Raw genomic sequence first — 18,077 nt, forward strand, 5'->3', positions numbered from 1 at the left:
TTTAATAATGCTTTCCCAAACTCCCCAAATCTAGGTGCCATCTAGACGCTTTTGCTGTCCTGTTAGATTCTGTTGATTTCTACTACTGTGTGCTTGGCAGGCAGTCACATCTGCCTGCTGCAGTGCCAGCTTGCTAGGCAGGAGTGAGAGGTTCCCTGGACCTCCTGTTGCCCTGGCTCTGTCATTGTGTCACAAGGCCTCAGCCACTCTGTGCTCCCTATCATGGCTGGTACCAGCCAGCAAGGTCCTAGCAGTGGCCAGAGCCAAGAAGTTCTTTGTTCTCCTCTTGGTCAGAGAACGTGCCCATGGCCGGTCTCTCTTGCTTCTGTGTGACCCGAGTTTCCACATGAGGAGGAGGCACCCTTGGGAATAAGTCCGTGGGACACAGGAAGGAGCACAGACCAGGCCAGCTGTGGACCCCCGTGCTGAGCCAGTGCCACCCTGTGGGGAACTGAGAAGGCCCCTCTTGCCCTGCCCACCACGTGTGTGGTCTTTCTTTCAAATTCCAGAGAGGAAATAAGCTGACAGCAGTCCCTGTCCTTAAGCAGCGCATGTTCTGAAAAATAACCAAAACAGAAGTTCTAGTCTTTACTGAATGTTTCTCCTTAAATACATTATTTTTACATTTTCATTATTTCTTCCCTTTTTTTAAATTATCTATCTGAGGACTGATAGAGATCTTTATTGCAAATAGTAGAATTATGTTCCTGGGAAGGTCACATAAGTCAGTGCTTTCCTTTTACCAACAGGGAATCCTCTGCTCAGAAAGGCTGTGACCTGCACAAGCAAACTCATTGATCAAACCAGAACAAAGGCCAAGGTTTTTGACCCTCAGTGTGGTTTCTGTTTGTTTGGTTTTTGCTATATTTTACCATGCTGTTTGCCCAAGCATTTAAGAAAGGGGATAAAAGGGTTAAGACTTAGTAAGTACATTCTAAGTTGAAAAAGTCATGAATGTCTCCTCATCTGTCAGGAAAGAGATTTTGGATCTCATGAAGTACAGTAGGATGAAGATTCTTGTCCTGTTTTTAGAATCACAGGTTGGAAAACCTGCATTCACCTAGTGCTCCAGTTTCCAGTGGTAATACACTCTGTGGCTGAGATGCCTGGGTGCTGTTTGTTTGGGATAATATCAAGATGAAGAGGTCAGAAGGAGGTGGCTTTCTAGACGTTTTAGTTGAAGCTCTGAGCAGAGTTCGGGAGTGACAGCTTTAATAATCCTCTCAGGCTGATTGTGGAATAAGGTCAGTAGCTTAAATGCTCAACAAGCTTCTAGATGGGATGTTGTGAGCGAAGGTAACCAGCGTTCACCTGACTTCCTCAAGGACCTGGCCCAAAACAAAGTCACGACGTAGGATCCCTGAAGCTTCCAGAAGCTGGTGTATGAACCTCCAGTTGGTTGTCGACCTTCCTCATTGAATCCCTCTCGGCCCTGGTCATCTCACTCTTGGAGAGTCATACCTGCCCTCGTCGTCTCCTTTTGGCAGCCTGAGCCCAAATCTTGCCCTCACAGCCTTGTGACCTCTGCCTGCACTCCGTTCTCTCACATGTCGAGTAGGTCAGTGAGGCCGTGGAAGAATGTCATGAAATACGTGGGGCAGGGTTGGACCCCACATATTAAGTGCTACCAGTTGCTGACACCGTTTTATTACTCTCCTCCCCCCATGCCTTCCTGTTCTCGGTTCCACTTAACCTGCATCTTGCACTTTCTCCAAGGCCCAGCATTATCTCGTCTCCTCATTCATGAGAGTGCTAGCCCACAGTATGTCCGGTCCCATGTTTTTAGTTTTCCAGTCCCCAGGACGGTGCTGCCCCAGCCACAGAGGCCTGTCTCTGCTTTGGTCTCCTTCAGTCTCCCTACAGGTGCTCTCACCACCGTGCCTTCATGCTGGCCGGCCTCTAGTGAGAATGCTCATCCCCCAGATTGTTCGTGGTGGTGCCCCTCACCAGAGTGACCTTTCCTGAATGTGCTGTTTACAGTGGCATCCGTCTTAACTGACATATATTTAACCTGCTGGGTTTTTTTCCCACAATATTTATCAGTACCAGGCAGTTACACTTTTTTCTTTTTAATCATCAGCTGGACCCTAAGCTCCAGTCACAGCCTTATTTGTGGAACTTAGGAAAGCACTTGGCACATAATAGGCGGTAGTAGAAGTTCACATGTATTTCTATACTAAAGGAACGATCTTCCATGTGTGCAGGGAGACTTGCAGTGTGCCTGCATGGTCCTTCTCTTCCTTGTTTCATAAGAACAGTAATAGAATTATTCCCAGCTTTACGTTACACATAAGAAACCTGCCTGAAGAGGTTTAAAGGTTTATTCAAGGCCAAACATCTAAAATAGTCCCCAAGTCTTCTGAACCCCAAGTCCAATGTGGTTGCCACACATTGTGCTCTGTGCTAAGTGTTTTGTTAGTGACAGTGCTGGCGCTGATGGAGGGCAGCAGCCGCCTGAGCTTGGAGGTTGTGACTGGTGTCACAGGTCACAGGGACAGACGGCGAGGGGGCGGAGCTGTGGCTGCTGCCAGGCGATTTCACCTCCCTAATCTCACTTGATCCTCCCCACAGAATTTCACGGTGGCCAAAGCAGGGATTACTGTTCTCATCTGCATCGATAGTTCTCTGATATTTCTCAGGCTTTCACTCCATTGATATCTCTGGCTCTCTTGTCTGTTTTTGAACACACCCTTAATTTCTTCTGGTTTTCCCATGAATATAGGTCTGTACAGTGGTATCTTTGTGGGAGGGAGGAAGGCAGGGTGGGGACCAGGTTAAATATAGCATAATTCCTGAGTTCCATCAGTGAAACTAACCAGAAATACAAACCAAGTTTTTAAGGTCTGGGTAGAAAACAAAAACAAAACCTCATTGTGCATCATCTTTATTCTGTCCTTTGTCTACTTAGTTTTCCTCCCTTCCCCAACAGAGATTTTGGTCCCTAGAATGACCTTGTTTGTGTTTTGATATGAGTTGGCTTTTCAATTTTCTAGACTGTATATTCCAGGATTAGAAATATAGCATCTGATTTGGGAAGGGACTACTCATACCCAGTAGGAGAAACATGGTTTCACATAATCCCTGTAGGGTGGCAGAGGCCAGCAAGGAGGGTTGTTGCTGACAGACACTGAATAAAGCAGTTAGAGGTCCCTTATGTGTATAAAGTAGTGGGCTGGGTATTGTAAGGGACACATGGGCAAAATATAATTATAGACCAGAGATGGCAATTTCTCTTCAAAGGGCCAAAGAATAAATATTTTAGGCTTGTCAGCTGTATAGGCTCTGTCTCAACTGCTTGACTCTGCTGTTGGAGCAAAACAACAGCCATAGACAAGAGGCCAAGTAACCTGTGGGCATGGCTTGGTTTGGCCAGGTCTCACTTTGTCAACCCTTTCTAGCTGTAGCAAGTTCTATAGATTTTTGTAGGGTGGCCAGGGAATGTTTTCCTGAGGAGTTATGACTTGAGCAAGGCCTTGAAGAATGGCTAGTAGTTGACTAGCAGAGAGGGAGCAATTGAATAAAAAAGACAAACTAGTCATTGTAGAAAATCCTTAGGAGACATTGAGCAAATCAGCCTGACTGTTGTTTGGACATTTGGTTCCTCATTGACTGGATTCCTATTATAGGGGCATTTCTGAACTTAAAGAATTAAGAAACCCCTGTCCTTAGGCTTGTAGCCAGGACATTGGGTGAGCGTAGTCATCCCTACCAGGTAGGAGGGTGGGGATGGGGGCCTTTGGGTAATTATTCTGCCTCCTATCCTGGCAGAAAGGCAATTACCTGTCCTTCTCTAGAGTTGGATTGCCTAGGTACACTTCCTTGCTTAATCACTGTGAGCCTCACTTTCTCTGTCTGTATAATGGGGATTATTGTTATATTGTTACTGTAAGGATTGAAAGAGATAATCCATGTAAAGTGATGAGACAGTCAGTAAATAGTAGCTATTCTTTTTAAAACCTCTAAATTCCACTGGAAATATTAGTATTGCCTTGTTGGAATTATTTTAGATTCCTGAAGTGAGTATATGTTCAGGATAGCTTGACTGTTTCACTTTGTGTAAATAGATTAAACTGATGAGCATTATACAAAGCTGTAGATGGTAGAAATATTTGCCTGATTTAGTCTTGTCTTTGGGGAACAAGTTTCTCCTAAGAATTCTTAACCACAAGAGCTTATCCGCCCAAGTTTATGGTCATAGTTCACACTGCCTGGGGGGCTAAAACCCACAAGGTCAAAGCGCCTACAATTTTGTGAAGTGATTGTAGGTTATTAGTGCCCCAGGTGCATAAGTATGTTATTCCTGGAAGAATAATAGACCCTAAACTCAGGCCTCTTAAGGCTTCCCACAGATGAATTCTGAGGAACACGAATCAACAACAACAGTGACAAAACCCCTCACAATAATATATCGTGAGTTGGATACTCAGTTGGAATAAGGAATAATAAACTGTAGAGTCAGTTTTTAAAGACTTTAGGTAAAAATAAATAAATAAAAATAAAGACTTTAGGTATTATATTTATAAAATGCAGACTATAAAATAAACATTTTTATAATCTATAATCCTAGAAAAATTAAAAGAAAGTATAGAAACAGGAGACGTCATAATTGACAAGATATTTTTAAAAGAACTACTGGTAGCCAGGGCCTGGGTATTTGGTGGCTCCTGTCTCATTTCCGACAGCCTCTCTCTCTCTCTCTCTCTCACACACACACAGAGTGTCATATGTATTTCTCTTTTTCAGTTTATTCCATTCAACAAACATTTTCTATTCCAAGCACTATGTTAGGCATTGGTAGAGAAGATGGCAAATATCTGTGCTTGTCCTTAAGGAGTTTCTAGTCTACTCTTACCTTTGTTTTCCAAAGGTGATCAGTCTTTGGAAGGCTGAAGACAAAAGACAATGGAGGCCACAGACTTATTGACCTAACAAGATTTTTTGGCTACCATTTTACTGCCCACACATAGCCAGGTCTGTCCTCCAGCACACCAGTCAGCTCAATTCATCTCTGCCAAAAATTAATGCATCTTGAGTACGGTAGTACCCATGTTTTGGAATTGTTATATCTTTGGCAGAATCCTTTGACACCAAGAATTTCTCTAGGTTCTGGTCTTTGGAAGCTCCCTTCTACCCAGAACTCCTAACTCACTGCCCAGAGAACATATCTACAAAAGTAGAAAGATGGTACTTTCACAGGAGAACTGTGCATTTGCCCACAGGCCTTTAATCACTTTGAGAAATAACTAAAATAATAGCAAACATTTATTAATTCAGAAAATCCTTACCTACCATGGTAAATAAATTGATATGTATGTTTAGAAGGTCTAAATGAAATCACTGATATCAGGAAGAACCAAGTACTGAAGGAATGTAGGGAAAGGGTGACGTTTTTCTGAGGATGGCTTCAAGGAAGAAGTGGCATTTGAATTAGAGTGGTTCAGACAGTAAACAATCTGTCTGCAATGTGGGAGACCCAGGTTCAATCCCTGGGTTGGAAAGATCCCCTGGAGGAGGGGATTGCTACCCGTTCCCATATTCTTGCCTGGAGAATCCCATGGACAGAGAAGCTTGGCGGGCTTTTAGTCCATGAGATCACAAAGAGTCAATCACAACTGAGCAACTAACAGTTTCCCTTTCACTTTTGAAAGATGAATGGGACTGTTTCTGCAGAGGTGAGAAGTGTGGCTAGAAATCTAGAAAAATGGAACTCTTTGCTTTCCCACTGTGGAATTTCCTCTTCAGCACTCCGCCCCCCAACTCTCATTTTCCCCTGTTACTATGCATCTCTTTTTATTTCACTTGGAATGACCCCTGTTGATATACTTGGAGGAGAATAACTTTTCTATGCACATTAATGAGATTATCAGAAATAAAACCTCTGTGTGTAATGTACACCAAATTTTCAAACCAGTATTAAATGATATCTTGGAATGGGCGGTTGCACAATGTTTTTCAGGTTGAGAATATTCTCTTGCATGACCGAGGCCACTATGTCCTGTGTGACTTTGGAAGTGCTACCAACAAATTCCAGAACCCACAAACGGAAGGAGTCAATGCAGTAGAAGATGAGATTAAGAAGTAAGCCTTTCCTCCTTTCTCGGAGTTTTATCCATTATAGGATCAACAGTTTTACTTTCAGCTTATGATTGAGAGGGTCAGGGTGAAAAAGACAATGGTGCCAGTCAGTTGCCCCTCATCTCAGAACATCATATTGGCAGTTGGGTTGTTTGATTTTTAGTTGGAGGATAGGGAGGGGATTCACAATCATTGATCAGTGAACTAAAACGAAGGAATTTTATAGCACTTTATCAATGGTCCTATGGTACATAGATCTTTTGATTTTTATCCCAGAGCCCTTAAAAAGGTGCACACACCATGGAAGTACTGTGATGTCTTTCAGTGGGATCACAGCAGCTGTGACATTACCAGTCAGTCGGTTGTGCTTTTTACTGAACCCTAAATTGCCATATATTTTTTCCTGCTCATAAGGAACTAACCTGCAATTTAGTGGAATTAATGGTGAGTAGGGCTATTAAAGTCTCTACAGACATTGAATCACTGACTTCCATGAGAAACAGCTTGTTTAGATTTGTTGCTCCAGTAAGAACCTGGGCCATTTCCCCCTGTTGTCCAGAGTGTTAGATTTATCGGAGGCAGCAGTGCTGACTGTTACTGCTAACAATCAGCAGTGTAGAGTGTGCCCATACAACCCAGCCTGGGGCAGGAGGACTTCTTGTCCAAGGCCCTGATGGGCATCTAAGCCAGAGGCTCAAGCAGCACAAATTGCAGGCTTGGTAACACTAACTCTCACTTTGAAGATGAACTTCTACTTCTCTTTTCTTGAGCCAGAAAAGAGAGAAAAGCTGTTCTCTCATCCCTATTCCATCAGCAAAGATCCATCTACCTCCAGGCCCACTTCCTGCCTAGCCAAGGCCCATTTTCTATCCTGAGTGTCCCAGCCAGCGTCACATCTCTGTGTTGAGCTGAGGGGATTACTGTATATTTTAAAAAACAAACCAGCCAAATATAGTGTCAGACAATAAGGATTTATAGGAGACAATTTTGTTATTTAAGGACCCATGGAAAGTTGCTTTTAGGGTTTATTTAAAGCCTTAGTGTCTGCATCCACCTGCTCTTAGAGTGGGAGGATGGCACTCTGAGGGCGTGGTGTGTGCCAAGGACAGCTCTTCCTTCCACCTGCACTAATGTCCCGTACACTCTACTCCTGAGTGCTCCCAGGGAACTTGACTGTACTAGTAGATATATTCTTTAAAAAGTAATTCTGCTACCCCTGGTTTTCAATTATAGCATTGACATATTTAACAAAAAAAATGAATCTCTTGATTGTAGGTACACAACGCTGTCCTATCGCGCACCAGAGATGGTCAACCTGTACAGTGGCAAGGTCATCACGACGAAGGCAGACATTTGGGTAGGTGTCACGAACCTGTCTGCATCTCAGATATCAGTAGTCTTGGTTGTAAACTCCCCAGCCTAATCCAGACAGTGCTGAAGCCAGACTGGCCACTGTACCGCATCCCATTCTACTTACCCCTCAGGGTTATTCTTGCCTCGAGGTGATCAGCCACTGCTTCTTGAAGCCTGTCAAAGACAATGACTTCAGACCACTGGGAAAGTTATTCAGGTCACCTGCCCATTACTTAGGTGGTCTTCACATGTGTTACTAGTTCTTAAGGGCAGAACCAGCTGAATACTTGTTCTCTTTTGAAGCATAGTTAGGTAATGATGGTAGAAATAATGACAGGTAAATAGTGATGTTGGGTTCTAAATTCAAGTTTCGAATAGGTTAATAATGCCTAGTTTTTAGATCAGCTAGTGAATGTGGGTGGTGCCAGTGTCTCTCAGTAATCCCATTTTCAGTTACGGTAAATACACCTCTAGTAGCACTCTGCTTCTCTTACTTTTTCAGGCTCTCGGATGTTTGTTGTATAAATTATGTTACTTCACTTTGCCATTTGGGGAGAGTCAAGTGGCAATTTGTGATGGAAACTTCACAATTCCTGATAACTCTCGATATTCCCAAGACATGCACTGCCTAATTAGTAAGTATTTGAAGGTTCTAGTTCAATATTTTTACTTCTGATCTCTAGAAATGGAATGGAAGATAAAGGGGTTAGATTCCAGGAGTGATCAGTTGGATGGAAAAATAAATCAATTGATAATGATTGGTTGCTCAAAGATCATGTGATGGTGTTGAGTTAGAGTCGTGAGTCTTTTTGCCACTTGATTTCACACCTGGGCCAGCCACCCAAGCAGAAATCCTTACTGGGCTTTGAGCATTACAGAGCATTGCTCTGTTCTCTTGCAGTCTGTATGAAAGCTCCAGTACCAAAGGAGTCCAGCTGACTCAGATCAAGTGATAAGAAATTCATCTTTGCAAAACTGGAAGCAACTCAAATTAAAATGATGGCAATGCATTGGCTGAAGTGAATTCATAATTGAGACTATATACCTCAGTGGAACTAGTTTTTTCCTCTCATTTAGGTTCATCACTGGATTTCAATAAGAAGCATTTAAACTCAATGTTTTAAAAGATTTTAAGATTCCACACTCTTTTGTATCTTCATAGTAAGCATATGAACTAATAATTTATTAATCAGATGGCAGAGTAAGTAATCTTTACTCAAACCCCTGTACTGGAATGCTGAAGTAACAGATTTTTGTTATATTTTTACTTTCGTCAAGACATTCAGTATCTACATTTTAACAATCACAGACTGTAAATCCTAAATGGAGATACACTGGAGAAAATAGATGAAGCCAGTGTGAGTGGAGCGTCTGACATTTGTTGAAGGCCTACTTGTACCTCATTTAATTCTTAAAACCCTATATAGTAAATATAATTATCCCTATTATACAAACAAGGAAACAGTACCTCAAAAAGTATTCGTATTGTACCCAAGTTAAGATAGTTTTAGCTTCTAAGTGACCACCTCTTCCGTTATATTAGTTTTATCAATTAATCTCTTCTGTTTATTAATGCAAAAGTAGGGGCAGTATTTGAAGAAGTAGAGTATGGTATTTAATGGTTGTTGGATGGTGTTCAGGGGTAAAGTGTTATATCTGTGCTAAAATGGCAGCTTTATAAATGAGCTTGGAAAGAAATATGGAAAAAATGGCCAAATTTGTTGCTAGAGTGGTAGTATTTTTTGATTAAAAAAAAATTTTTTTTTTACTTTTGTGCAACAAATTTGTATTAGGAAAAACAACTCTTTATGAATGTGTATAATATGGCATCTTTCCAACACTCTGATCTATTTCTCTTTACAAACTATTGGAAGAGTCCGCTGTCACCCTAACTCATACGTCTAAAGGTACATTTCCGTCTTGCCCCCTGCATTCCCTTTCACGTCCAACGCAAGGTTCCCCTCTTTTCAGTTTCTGTCAGGGGGGTCACCATTCAAGCCTAGATCACTGAAATGTGACCTTTTCTTTGGATCTGGCCAGCAAGAAAAAAAGAGAGTCAGTCATTTCCTAAGTGGTAGCATTAATGCTTTCTTTGAAGTTTCTCCTGTTTTCATGACATTCTCTCTGATCTCATCACTGCCACCATAATACATTCCAACCTTGTCAGCTCATGCGTGTACTGGTAAATTGGCCAGCCTCTCCCCTCCTTCTGTCTGTCCAGCACACCCTCACTATGAGATTAATCTTATAAAATGCCACCCTATCACGTCCCTATTCAGTTAAACCTCATGCTTGCCAGTGGTCCCGCATATTCTGGTTTCCTTCTCCCCACCGTATTTCCCTTTATTCTCTGATGAGGAAACCTCTGCCCTGTCCTCTTGGCTCATCTGTTCCTTGCAACAAAGTGTTCTCTTGCCTTCCTCCCAGTCCATTTTTTCTCAGACTGTTTTCTTACCTGGAATTCTTTTTTTCTGTGTTTCCCTTGATGCACTAAATTTTTTCCTGCCTTCAAGGACCAGCTCAGCTCCTGCCTCTTCCGCAGAGCCCTTCACCAGGATGCAGCCTCATCAGTCTTTTCTCAACTTAGTGTCCAAACCATTCATTTGATTACTTAAGCAATACATTGCCTTACATTACTATTTGTATGTATATGTGTGTGTGTGTGTGTGTGTGTGTGTGTGTGTCTTCTCAATATTTTTTTTTCCAGCTTCAAAAAGAGCAGAAGCTTAAAGGACTGGAGACAGACACATGATCTATAGGTCACGGTAAAAGTAGAGATGTGTTGTTATCTTGCAGTTTCTTTTAGATGAGAAACCAGCTAATACCTCCAACAAAAGAATAATAAGTAAACTCTTGAAATTTTGAGTTTAAGTTATAATTATCAAGAACAATCATTTGTCTAGCTGACAGTATGAAAAAAGGAGGCCAGAATTTCCTAGGAACCAGATGATGAATATGTTAACTTCTGCACTGAGAACTTGAGTCCCTGTTGTGCAGTGCCCAGAACTTGAACTTAAAGTATTTTTGTTACAATTCAAAAGTTATTTTCTTGCAGATATTTAAAATTTTAGGAAAGTCAGAGCTTCCCTTTCTGAGAGGGGAGGAAGAGGGCTGATCGCACCCTCTGACTTTTCTGAGAAGTAATTTTAAAACAACAGAATTTTGGTAGTAGAGAAATTATGCCTCTTAGCTAATGCAATAACTCTTCAGGTATCATTAAACAAGTTCATGTATGTTTATCTTAGGGTATATGTTGGAACCAGACCCTGACAAAAGGCCGGATATTTACCAGGTTTCCTACTTCTCATTTAAACTACTCAAGAAAGAATGCCCAATTCCAAATGTACAGGTATGTGAGAGGTATTTTTTAGGGGACGTAAACATGATTGAATTGTCCTTTAGTGTTCCTGGTGTAGTAGTCAGCTGTTTAAAATGAATGTAAGTATTCCTTGCTTTATCTAGTAAGGGGCATTCAAACAAAGCTAACTATGAAGCAGTTGCTATACATAGAATCCAGTTTTCCCATAGAATTTAATTATAAAACTGAGGCAGTTACACATACATACACCCAAGCGCACATACACCCAAGCACCGTAGGAACTGAGTTAAACACTTTGGGTGAAGATTGACCAGCCTTATCCTGTCAGCAGTCATAGTTCCCCGAGAGTCACTGGCCTCTGTATTTACCTAGAGGAGATTAGGCAGGCCGCTTTCCAAAGGCAAGGCCCTGGACTTGCCCCTGCGCTTGGTGGAACATGAGCCTGTTGTCCCTTTTCTCCTGCGTTGTAGCGGAGCTTTCCTGATTTTGCTTCTGCTGCTGCCCAGTCTGTAACACACACGCTTTTCTTCTACCCTCCCCACACACTTTGCAGCCATCAGAAGGTTTTCTGCTCATAGTCATCCTAAACTCTACACTCAGTTTTCTGAGTACAGTGCTTGCAGGCATGCTTTTGACAGACTTGGTATATTTTTCATGTCATAGTATGATCCAACTTTGTTGAGTATTTTACTAATAGACGCTGTAATAAATAATTTCTGCTTGGAAATTGTCTTGCTAGTTTAGTTTCTCCAGTGATGAACTTTTGATGTCACTACTGGGGTTTGAAGGTGCTGATAAATAACACTTGTCCTTCACTGCCACATTTGGAATCAGATGTGGGAATCATTCAGATGGAGCTCAGCATTTTTGCTTCATCACTAATAAAACTGAGTCAGAGAATGTGGCTTGACCAGTCAGCGTCCCTACCATTAGCTCCGCGTGACTGAGCAGTGTCCCTGATTCCTGAGGGACATGTTCTTTCATAAAGGAGGGGAGGGGAGGGTGGCCAGGCCAGCTCCCTCTTCTCTCCCAATCTTATCAGTCAAGTAAGCTACTCTTTCTCTTGGGAGAAGAATGTTTGCAGGGTGGGAGAGAAATGAGGAGAAATTTCCTAGCAGAATCACCCTCCCCCACACCTGAAAGCATGAATGAAATGGAGGTGCCTCCTAAAAGCTACTTTCATGACCAGTTTTCCATAGTTCAGGTTTTTTCAGATTAAAACAAGGGATACTGGGCACTAACCTAACACGCTATGATATCTTTTGCTGTCTCACTTTCTCACTCATGATGTTAAATAACGTGGATTAGAATTGCAAGCATTCAGATTGGTAACTTGTTTTAAAAAGTAAGTTTTGGGAAGTGGGCCAAAATAGGAGAAGGGCCTCAAAAGGGACAGACTTACAGGTATAAAATAAGTAAGTCCTGGGGATGTAATGTGTAGCATGTGACTATACTTACTTAATAATACTGTATTGCGTTTGAAGGTTGCCGAGAGAGTAAATCTTAAAAGCTCTCATCACCAGAAAAAAAAATTTTATAATGATGGTTGTTAACTAGACAAAAGATTGTGGTGATCATTTTGTGATATTTGCAAATACCAAATCAATGATAATGTATACCTGAAACTAATAGAGTGTATGTCAGTTATATCTCAATTTTTAAAAAAATCTGTGATATCCTTTTAAAATTTTCTTTCAATTCTCTAGAACTCTCCCATTCCTACAAAGCTCCCTGAACCAGTGAAAGCCAGTGAGGCAGCTGCAAAGAAGACCCAGCCAAAGGCCAGGTAAGAGATGCCTGAGTGAGCAAGCACCCGACTCCTCGTTGCTACAGTAGTAGGGGAGGCGCCTAGTGGTTCTTGATTCTTCTGCTGCCAGGGCCAGAGGCTGCACAGAACAGGGAAGGAAGCTCTGTCTCCCCCAGGCAGAAACTGTTCTTTGGGACTGCCAATTGGAATACAATAAAATACAGTGATCTACATCTGAAAGCAAATCAAGAGCCCTGTGGCTATTCCCTTTGCGTGGGAATAGGTGCAGAGAATTCAGAACAGGACAACAGCAGATCTTAAACATTGCTAGTACAAGACTGTCCTAAACTCATGTCCTGGCCTTTGCATAGCCTGGTCTACCACCTTAATCTCCAGGAATTCTTACTTTCTGTGGCTCCATCCAGCCACAGTGGGGAAGGACAGGTCAAAAGCATTTGAGCTGTGAAGAGCAAAAAGCCTGTGGATCTTAACTAATCCATATTCTAAGAAGCCGGCCAAGAGAAGAGTCAAGAAGCTAAGATTTTATTTGGGGAAATGCCCCTGTGAGAGAAAGTAGAGAGGGTGCCAAGGACGCTAGGAGAGCCATCAGAGAGCCTCCTAGCAGTGAGGGAGTGACCCAGAGGTGGGGAGTTGAAGACTGGTTTGAAGTGACCTGGACTGCCTGCCACACAACGTAAGGAAGGTGCATCATTGGGGAATCCTGTCTTGTAGGAATGGGCCTGCCCTAAAATCCCTGTGGCTAGGACATGAAGGCTGAGAGCAGCCTCTGGGAAGCGTGCAGTGGATTTCAGAAGCACTAGTGGATTTCAGCTGCGGTACTTGGTCTTTTACCCTGGTAGTCGGAGGTCTGCAAGGCGCCTGCCATGCCTTCCAAATGGTAGGTTCTCTTGGTGGTCTGGAAAAATGTTTATATCCCACTTTCCTACCACACTTCCATGGCAAGGCACCTTAGCACAAACTGTATCAATAAAGCACCCTATTGGGACTTCCCTGGTGGCTCAGTGGTAAAGAATCAACAGGAGACATGGGTTCGATTCCTAGTCCAGGCAGATCCCACAATCCTTGGAGCAACTAAGCCCATGCACCCACAACTACTGAGCCTGTGCTCTTGGGCCCACGAGCCTCAACTACTGAAGCCCACACGGCCTAGAGCCCATGAACCACAACAAGAGAAGCCAGTGCAATGAGAAGCCCTCGCTCCACTATGAAGAATGGCCCACGCTCGCCGCAGCTAGAGAAAGCCCAAGCAGCAACGAAGACCCAGCACAGCCAAAAATAAATAAAATGATATAAAAACAAAGCACCCTAGGTGGAGATATGTGAATTTTAATAGAATAGTATGTTTTAAACTTCTATGTTTTAAAAAATTCTTGAACATTTATAAAATGCCTGGGGCTATTCCAGATGTGATAGTAAAATAATAAGACTGGTTTTCAACAAACTTAGCTAACTGCTTCTGTGATGTTACTTTGCAGTCTGTTTATATCTCAGTGAGTCTGCCATGTTCACTTTTGGGAGTTGCTTTTGAGGCTGATTTTGGTCTTATGGTAATCTTGTACTCGGCCCAGGTATGGTATGTACAGAGGCTACACAGAGATCCGTTCCCACTAAAGCATAATCATTTGTAAGAATTCTATCACCCGCTGACATTTGAGTAGTACTCTGTTGTGTAAAATGGAGAGCGTAATATCTATAGCATGAGGCAGACATGAACATCGAATCTACCTGTGACTGTCAAACTTTTGTAAACTCCATGATGCCCAAACTGTTGGTTTGTATGACCTCAGTAATGCTGAAAGAATATGCAGATCTTAGAGCCAAGAGATTTGGGTCTAAATTGTCCAATATATAATTTGCTGTGATTTCATTTCCACGATCGTATTCACTCCCTAGTACTGAGAGGTGACTTTTTCTTTCAGTCTTTATTTTTAAATTAGCCCTATTCATGGAGGCATCATATACACCAGATACCATACTGGGTACTTTACATACGTCAAGTGACCTTCTGCCCTTCAAACAAACCTGTGAGGTTGTTGCTATTCTCACTTTACAAGTGAAGATATGGAAAGTGAGACTTGTATGTCAGTTGCCCAGGTCGTCAGTCAGTATGTGGTTAGTGAAGGACCCACAGCTCCAGCATCCTCACTCTTTCTCCTCCGCACACACAGTGGTTTGCCCAGGATCACACAGACAGGGCAGTGTAGAGCCAGACCTCCTGTCCTCAACACTGTATCTTCGTACAACATATTGAGGTCCATGCAAACTGACATTTTGAGCACTCTTCAGTTTCTGGAATGTTTTTACAGTTGTTGATACATTTGATGTTCACATCTGCCTCGTAATGTAGATATTATTGTCTCCACTGTATTCCTGGAGGAGGAAATATCAGCCCAGTATTCTTGGCTGGAGTATCCCATGGAGAGAGAGACCTGGCAAGCTTCAGTCCATGGGGTCTCAAAGAGTCCAACACAACTGAAGTAACTTAGCACACACACACACTACTGTATACATAAGGGACCCTAGGCCAAGAGGTTCAATGCCAAGCCTCTTATCACAGTTAGTTAGTGGGGAGCTCAGAGACACAGGTTCAATCCCTGGGTCAGGAAGACCCGCTGGAGAAGGAGGTAGCAACCCATTCCAGCATTCTTGCCTGGAAAAGAAAAAAAGGCCCATTGTCAGAGGAGCCTGGTGGGTTGCAAAGAATTGGCGGCTGTGCACAAGCATGAGAGTTCAAGTAGAGCTTTCTCTGACTCCAGATTCCATTGATTCTAAAAATATTGCCCTTAGAAGACCAGTACAGAAGTTCCTGGCGTTTGTTTTTCTGCAGAAGCTTGTTTACCTCCCTCACCCTGGACTTGATCTTTCATACCCCTTTCTCCTCTTTCCCAACACCTACCCCATTTTCCTCCCTGATTCCTTCCCCAGATCATAGCCTCCCCCAGTGTGGTAGCTTTTGTATTACCAGTTCTTCCCCCCAGCATGAGAGCAAGAAGCTAGTGAAAAGCCTCAGGGTCCAGAATGGACCTGTCTTGGAGGTATGTCATGAGGAAGAACCAGCTGCGTGGCTTCCTATTTTGAATTTTATGGAGACTGTACCAGACATATTTTGGAAATATTCATGAAGCTTGTTTATTTTGGCCTTCAACTCGGCTATAACTCCCAGAAGTGTGTTTGCAAAGAACAGTTGCTGTGACCTGAGTAAGGTAGCAGCCAGCTGCCTGGACTGCTCAGAATCAAAGGAAGCTACCACCTGGGTGGCAGCACTATTACAGAGAGCAAACCACACTCTGTACTTATTTGGATTAGGTCTGGCAGTGAGTTCCAGAAAGTGCAAATGACAGTGGCTTATATAAGGTAGTTTTGTTTTTTTTTTCCTCTCTCTCAAGTAAACAACATCTGGAGGCAAGTAGTCCAGGGCTGGTACAGAGTTCTGGTCAACAAAGCCGTCAGGTACCCAGGCTGCTTTAAACTCATCACTACCATCCTTATGGTTATGGCCATGCCTTCATGGACTGATACGGCAGTTGTGGCCATCCCTCTTCCAAGCAGTAGGATCAGGGAATAGCCAAAGAAGAGCGACAAAGAGCATGCACGGAGTTTCTTAAAGTTTCCAGAAACTGCTCCATAACAATCTGTATATATCCCATTAGGGATATAAACAGAACTTAGGTACATGGCCATACCTGATTACATGTGAGACTGCGCAATGAGATTTTTACTATGGGTGACCCTATGCCCAGCTAAAAATTGTTACTACTATGAAAAAAAGCAATATGTGTACTGAAAGAAATGGAGTTCCTGTCAGACTCCCCACACCCTGTATCTTGAGTTACTTACTTGTTCCTTTTAATTGCCTTATTGGATTAACTCAGTTGATGCTTTTTATTATCAAGAGACCATTTTGACAGCTAATGCTAATCAATTTTGAGTTCCTCTGCATCTGAAAACCACCTACTTTAAACCCCTTTTTGCATTATCACCAAGTATATTCTAGGAACTTCTAGTTAACTATTAGGCAAAATGGTCCCAAGATCAAAAATGCTTGAGAAACACTGTGTTCTATATAACGGTCTCTTTGAGGTTTTCTGTGCACATTCACACATAAATGTTCTGCTAGTGAGAAATCTGCTTGGTGTATTTTGATCAGTATATTAAAACTTATTTGCCCGCTTTTTTTTTTCCACAACACATAGTAACTCATAACATCCTGTGAAATATCCTTTGGGAAATATCCTGGGTGGTTTCGGTAAATGTGGAGATGAAAGCTAATCCATTATGTACTCCATCTACCCCTTCTCCATTTTCCCATACTTTAACCAGAATCTTCTTTGTTTTTTTCCCCTCCTTTTTCTTTCTAGACTGACAGATCCCATTCCCACTACAGAGACGTCAATTGCACCCCGCCAGAGGCCTAAAGCTGGGCAGACTCAGCCCAACCCAGGAATCCTCCCCATCCAACCAGCCCTGACCCCTCGGAAGAGGGCCACAGTTCAGCCCCCACCTCAAGCCGCAGGTCAGTAACAAGATTGTTTGAAACGTGGTACACCTCTCTGTTATCCTGGACAGTAGAGAAGTCTTGGGAAACCTGGTTTTTCCTGGAATGAAATCTAGAGGCACATAAAGAATAATGGTTTTCCTTGGGACTTCCCTGGTGGCTTAGACTGTAAAGAATCTGCCTGCAATATGGGAGACCTGGGTTTGATCCCTGATTTGGGACGATCCCCTGGAGAAGGGAATGGCTACCCACTCCAATATTCTTGCCTGAAGAATTCAATGGACAGAGGACCCCGGAGGGCTATAGTCCGTGCGATCGCAAAGAGCTGGACACGACTGATCAACTAACACTTTTCACTTTTACACTTTAGGACTTTCCTGGTGGTCCACTGGTTAAGACTCCACCTTCCAATGTAGGGAGTGTTGGTTTGACTCTTGGCCAGGGAGCTAAGATTCTATATGCCTTGCAGCCGAAAATCCAAAACATAAAACAGTAAAAATATTATAACAAATTCAATAAAGACTTTAAAAATAGTTCACATCAAAAAATAATTTAAAAAAAAAAAGGAATAAAGGTTTTCGTTGAGGAACAAGAGGTGAGCTGCCATTGAAATTGTACATTAAGTGACCAGCAAAAGAGAAGGCTCTCACTGAGTTCTACAGTGGATCTCCAAGGCCACTGAAGCCTGTTATCTCTACTTTTTCTAGTCTTGGCCCTGATTTTATGGGATTGAGCCATCTTACATCTCCTGTATTGGCAGGTGGGTTCTTTACTACTAGCACCACCTGGGAAGCCCGTGGTCCATTCATCCCATACCTACCTCTCTATTTCATGTACTTCATATTTTTTAAAAAAACACACATTTTTTTTTTGACACAGACGAATTATTTCTTTAATGGCACCTCTTCATGTTTTGACATTCTGTTTCTAATGAGCTGACTGAGTTTATTTTTGTGAAGAGGATTGATCCAAATTATAAGTAACTGAACACAGCCATCACTCTCCAGAAAGCTGCTTTTGATGAATTTGGTGGCCGTTTACTAACAATCAGACATCCAGACTGGGGT

At 42.5% G+C, this 18,077-nt stretch overlaps 1 protein-coding gene across 12 annotated transcripts in view; it reads left to right on the forward strand.

Annotated features, from left to right (window-relative positions):
• AAK1 (AP2 associated kinase 1) overlaps positions 1 to 18,077 on the forward strand; it is a 167,862-nt gene that overhangs the window by 98,815 nt on the left and 50,970 nt on the right. For all 12 annotated transcript variants that reach the window (XM_069582949.1, XM_069582940.1, XM_069582943.1 and 9 more), the window contains exons 6-11: positions 5,957 to 6,078; positions 7,351 to 7,432; positions 7,931 to 8,063; positions 10,674 to 10,777; positions 12,454 to 12,533; positions 16,874 to 17,028. In XM_069582949.1, the coding sequence (XP_069439050.1) occupies positions 5,957 to 6,078; positions 7,351 to 7,432; positions 7,931 to 8,063; positions 10,674 to 10,777; positions 12,454 to 12,533; positions 16,874 to 17,028 (676 nt within the window). The remainder of the gene's footprint in view (positions 1 to 5,956; positions 6,079 to 7,350; positions 7,433 to 7,930; positions 8,064 to 10,673; positions 10,778 to 12,453; positions 12,534 to 16,873; positions 17,029 to 18,077) is intronic.

The sequence above is a fragment of the Ovis canadensis genome, chromosome 3 (assembly GCF_042477335.2).
Source record: "Ovis canadensis isolate MfBH-ARS-UI-01 breed Bighorn chromosome 3, ARS-UI_OviCan_v2, whole genome shotgun sequence".
Classification (NCBI taxonomy): domain Eukaryota; kingdom Metazoa; phylum Chordata; class Mammalia; order Artiodactyla; family Bovidae; genus Ovis; species Ovis canadensis.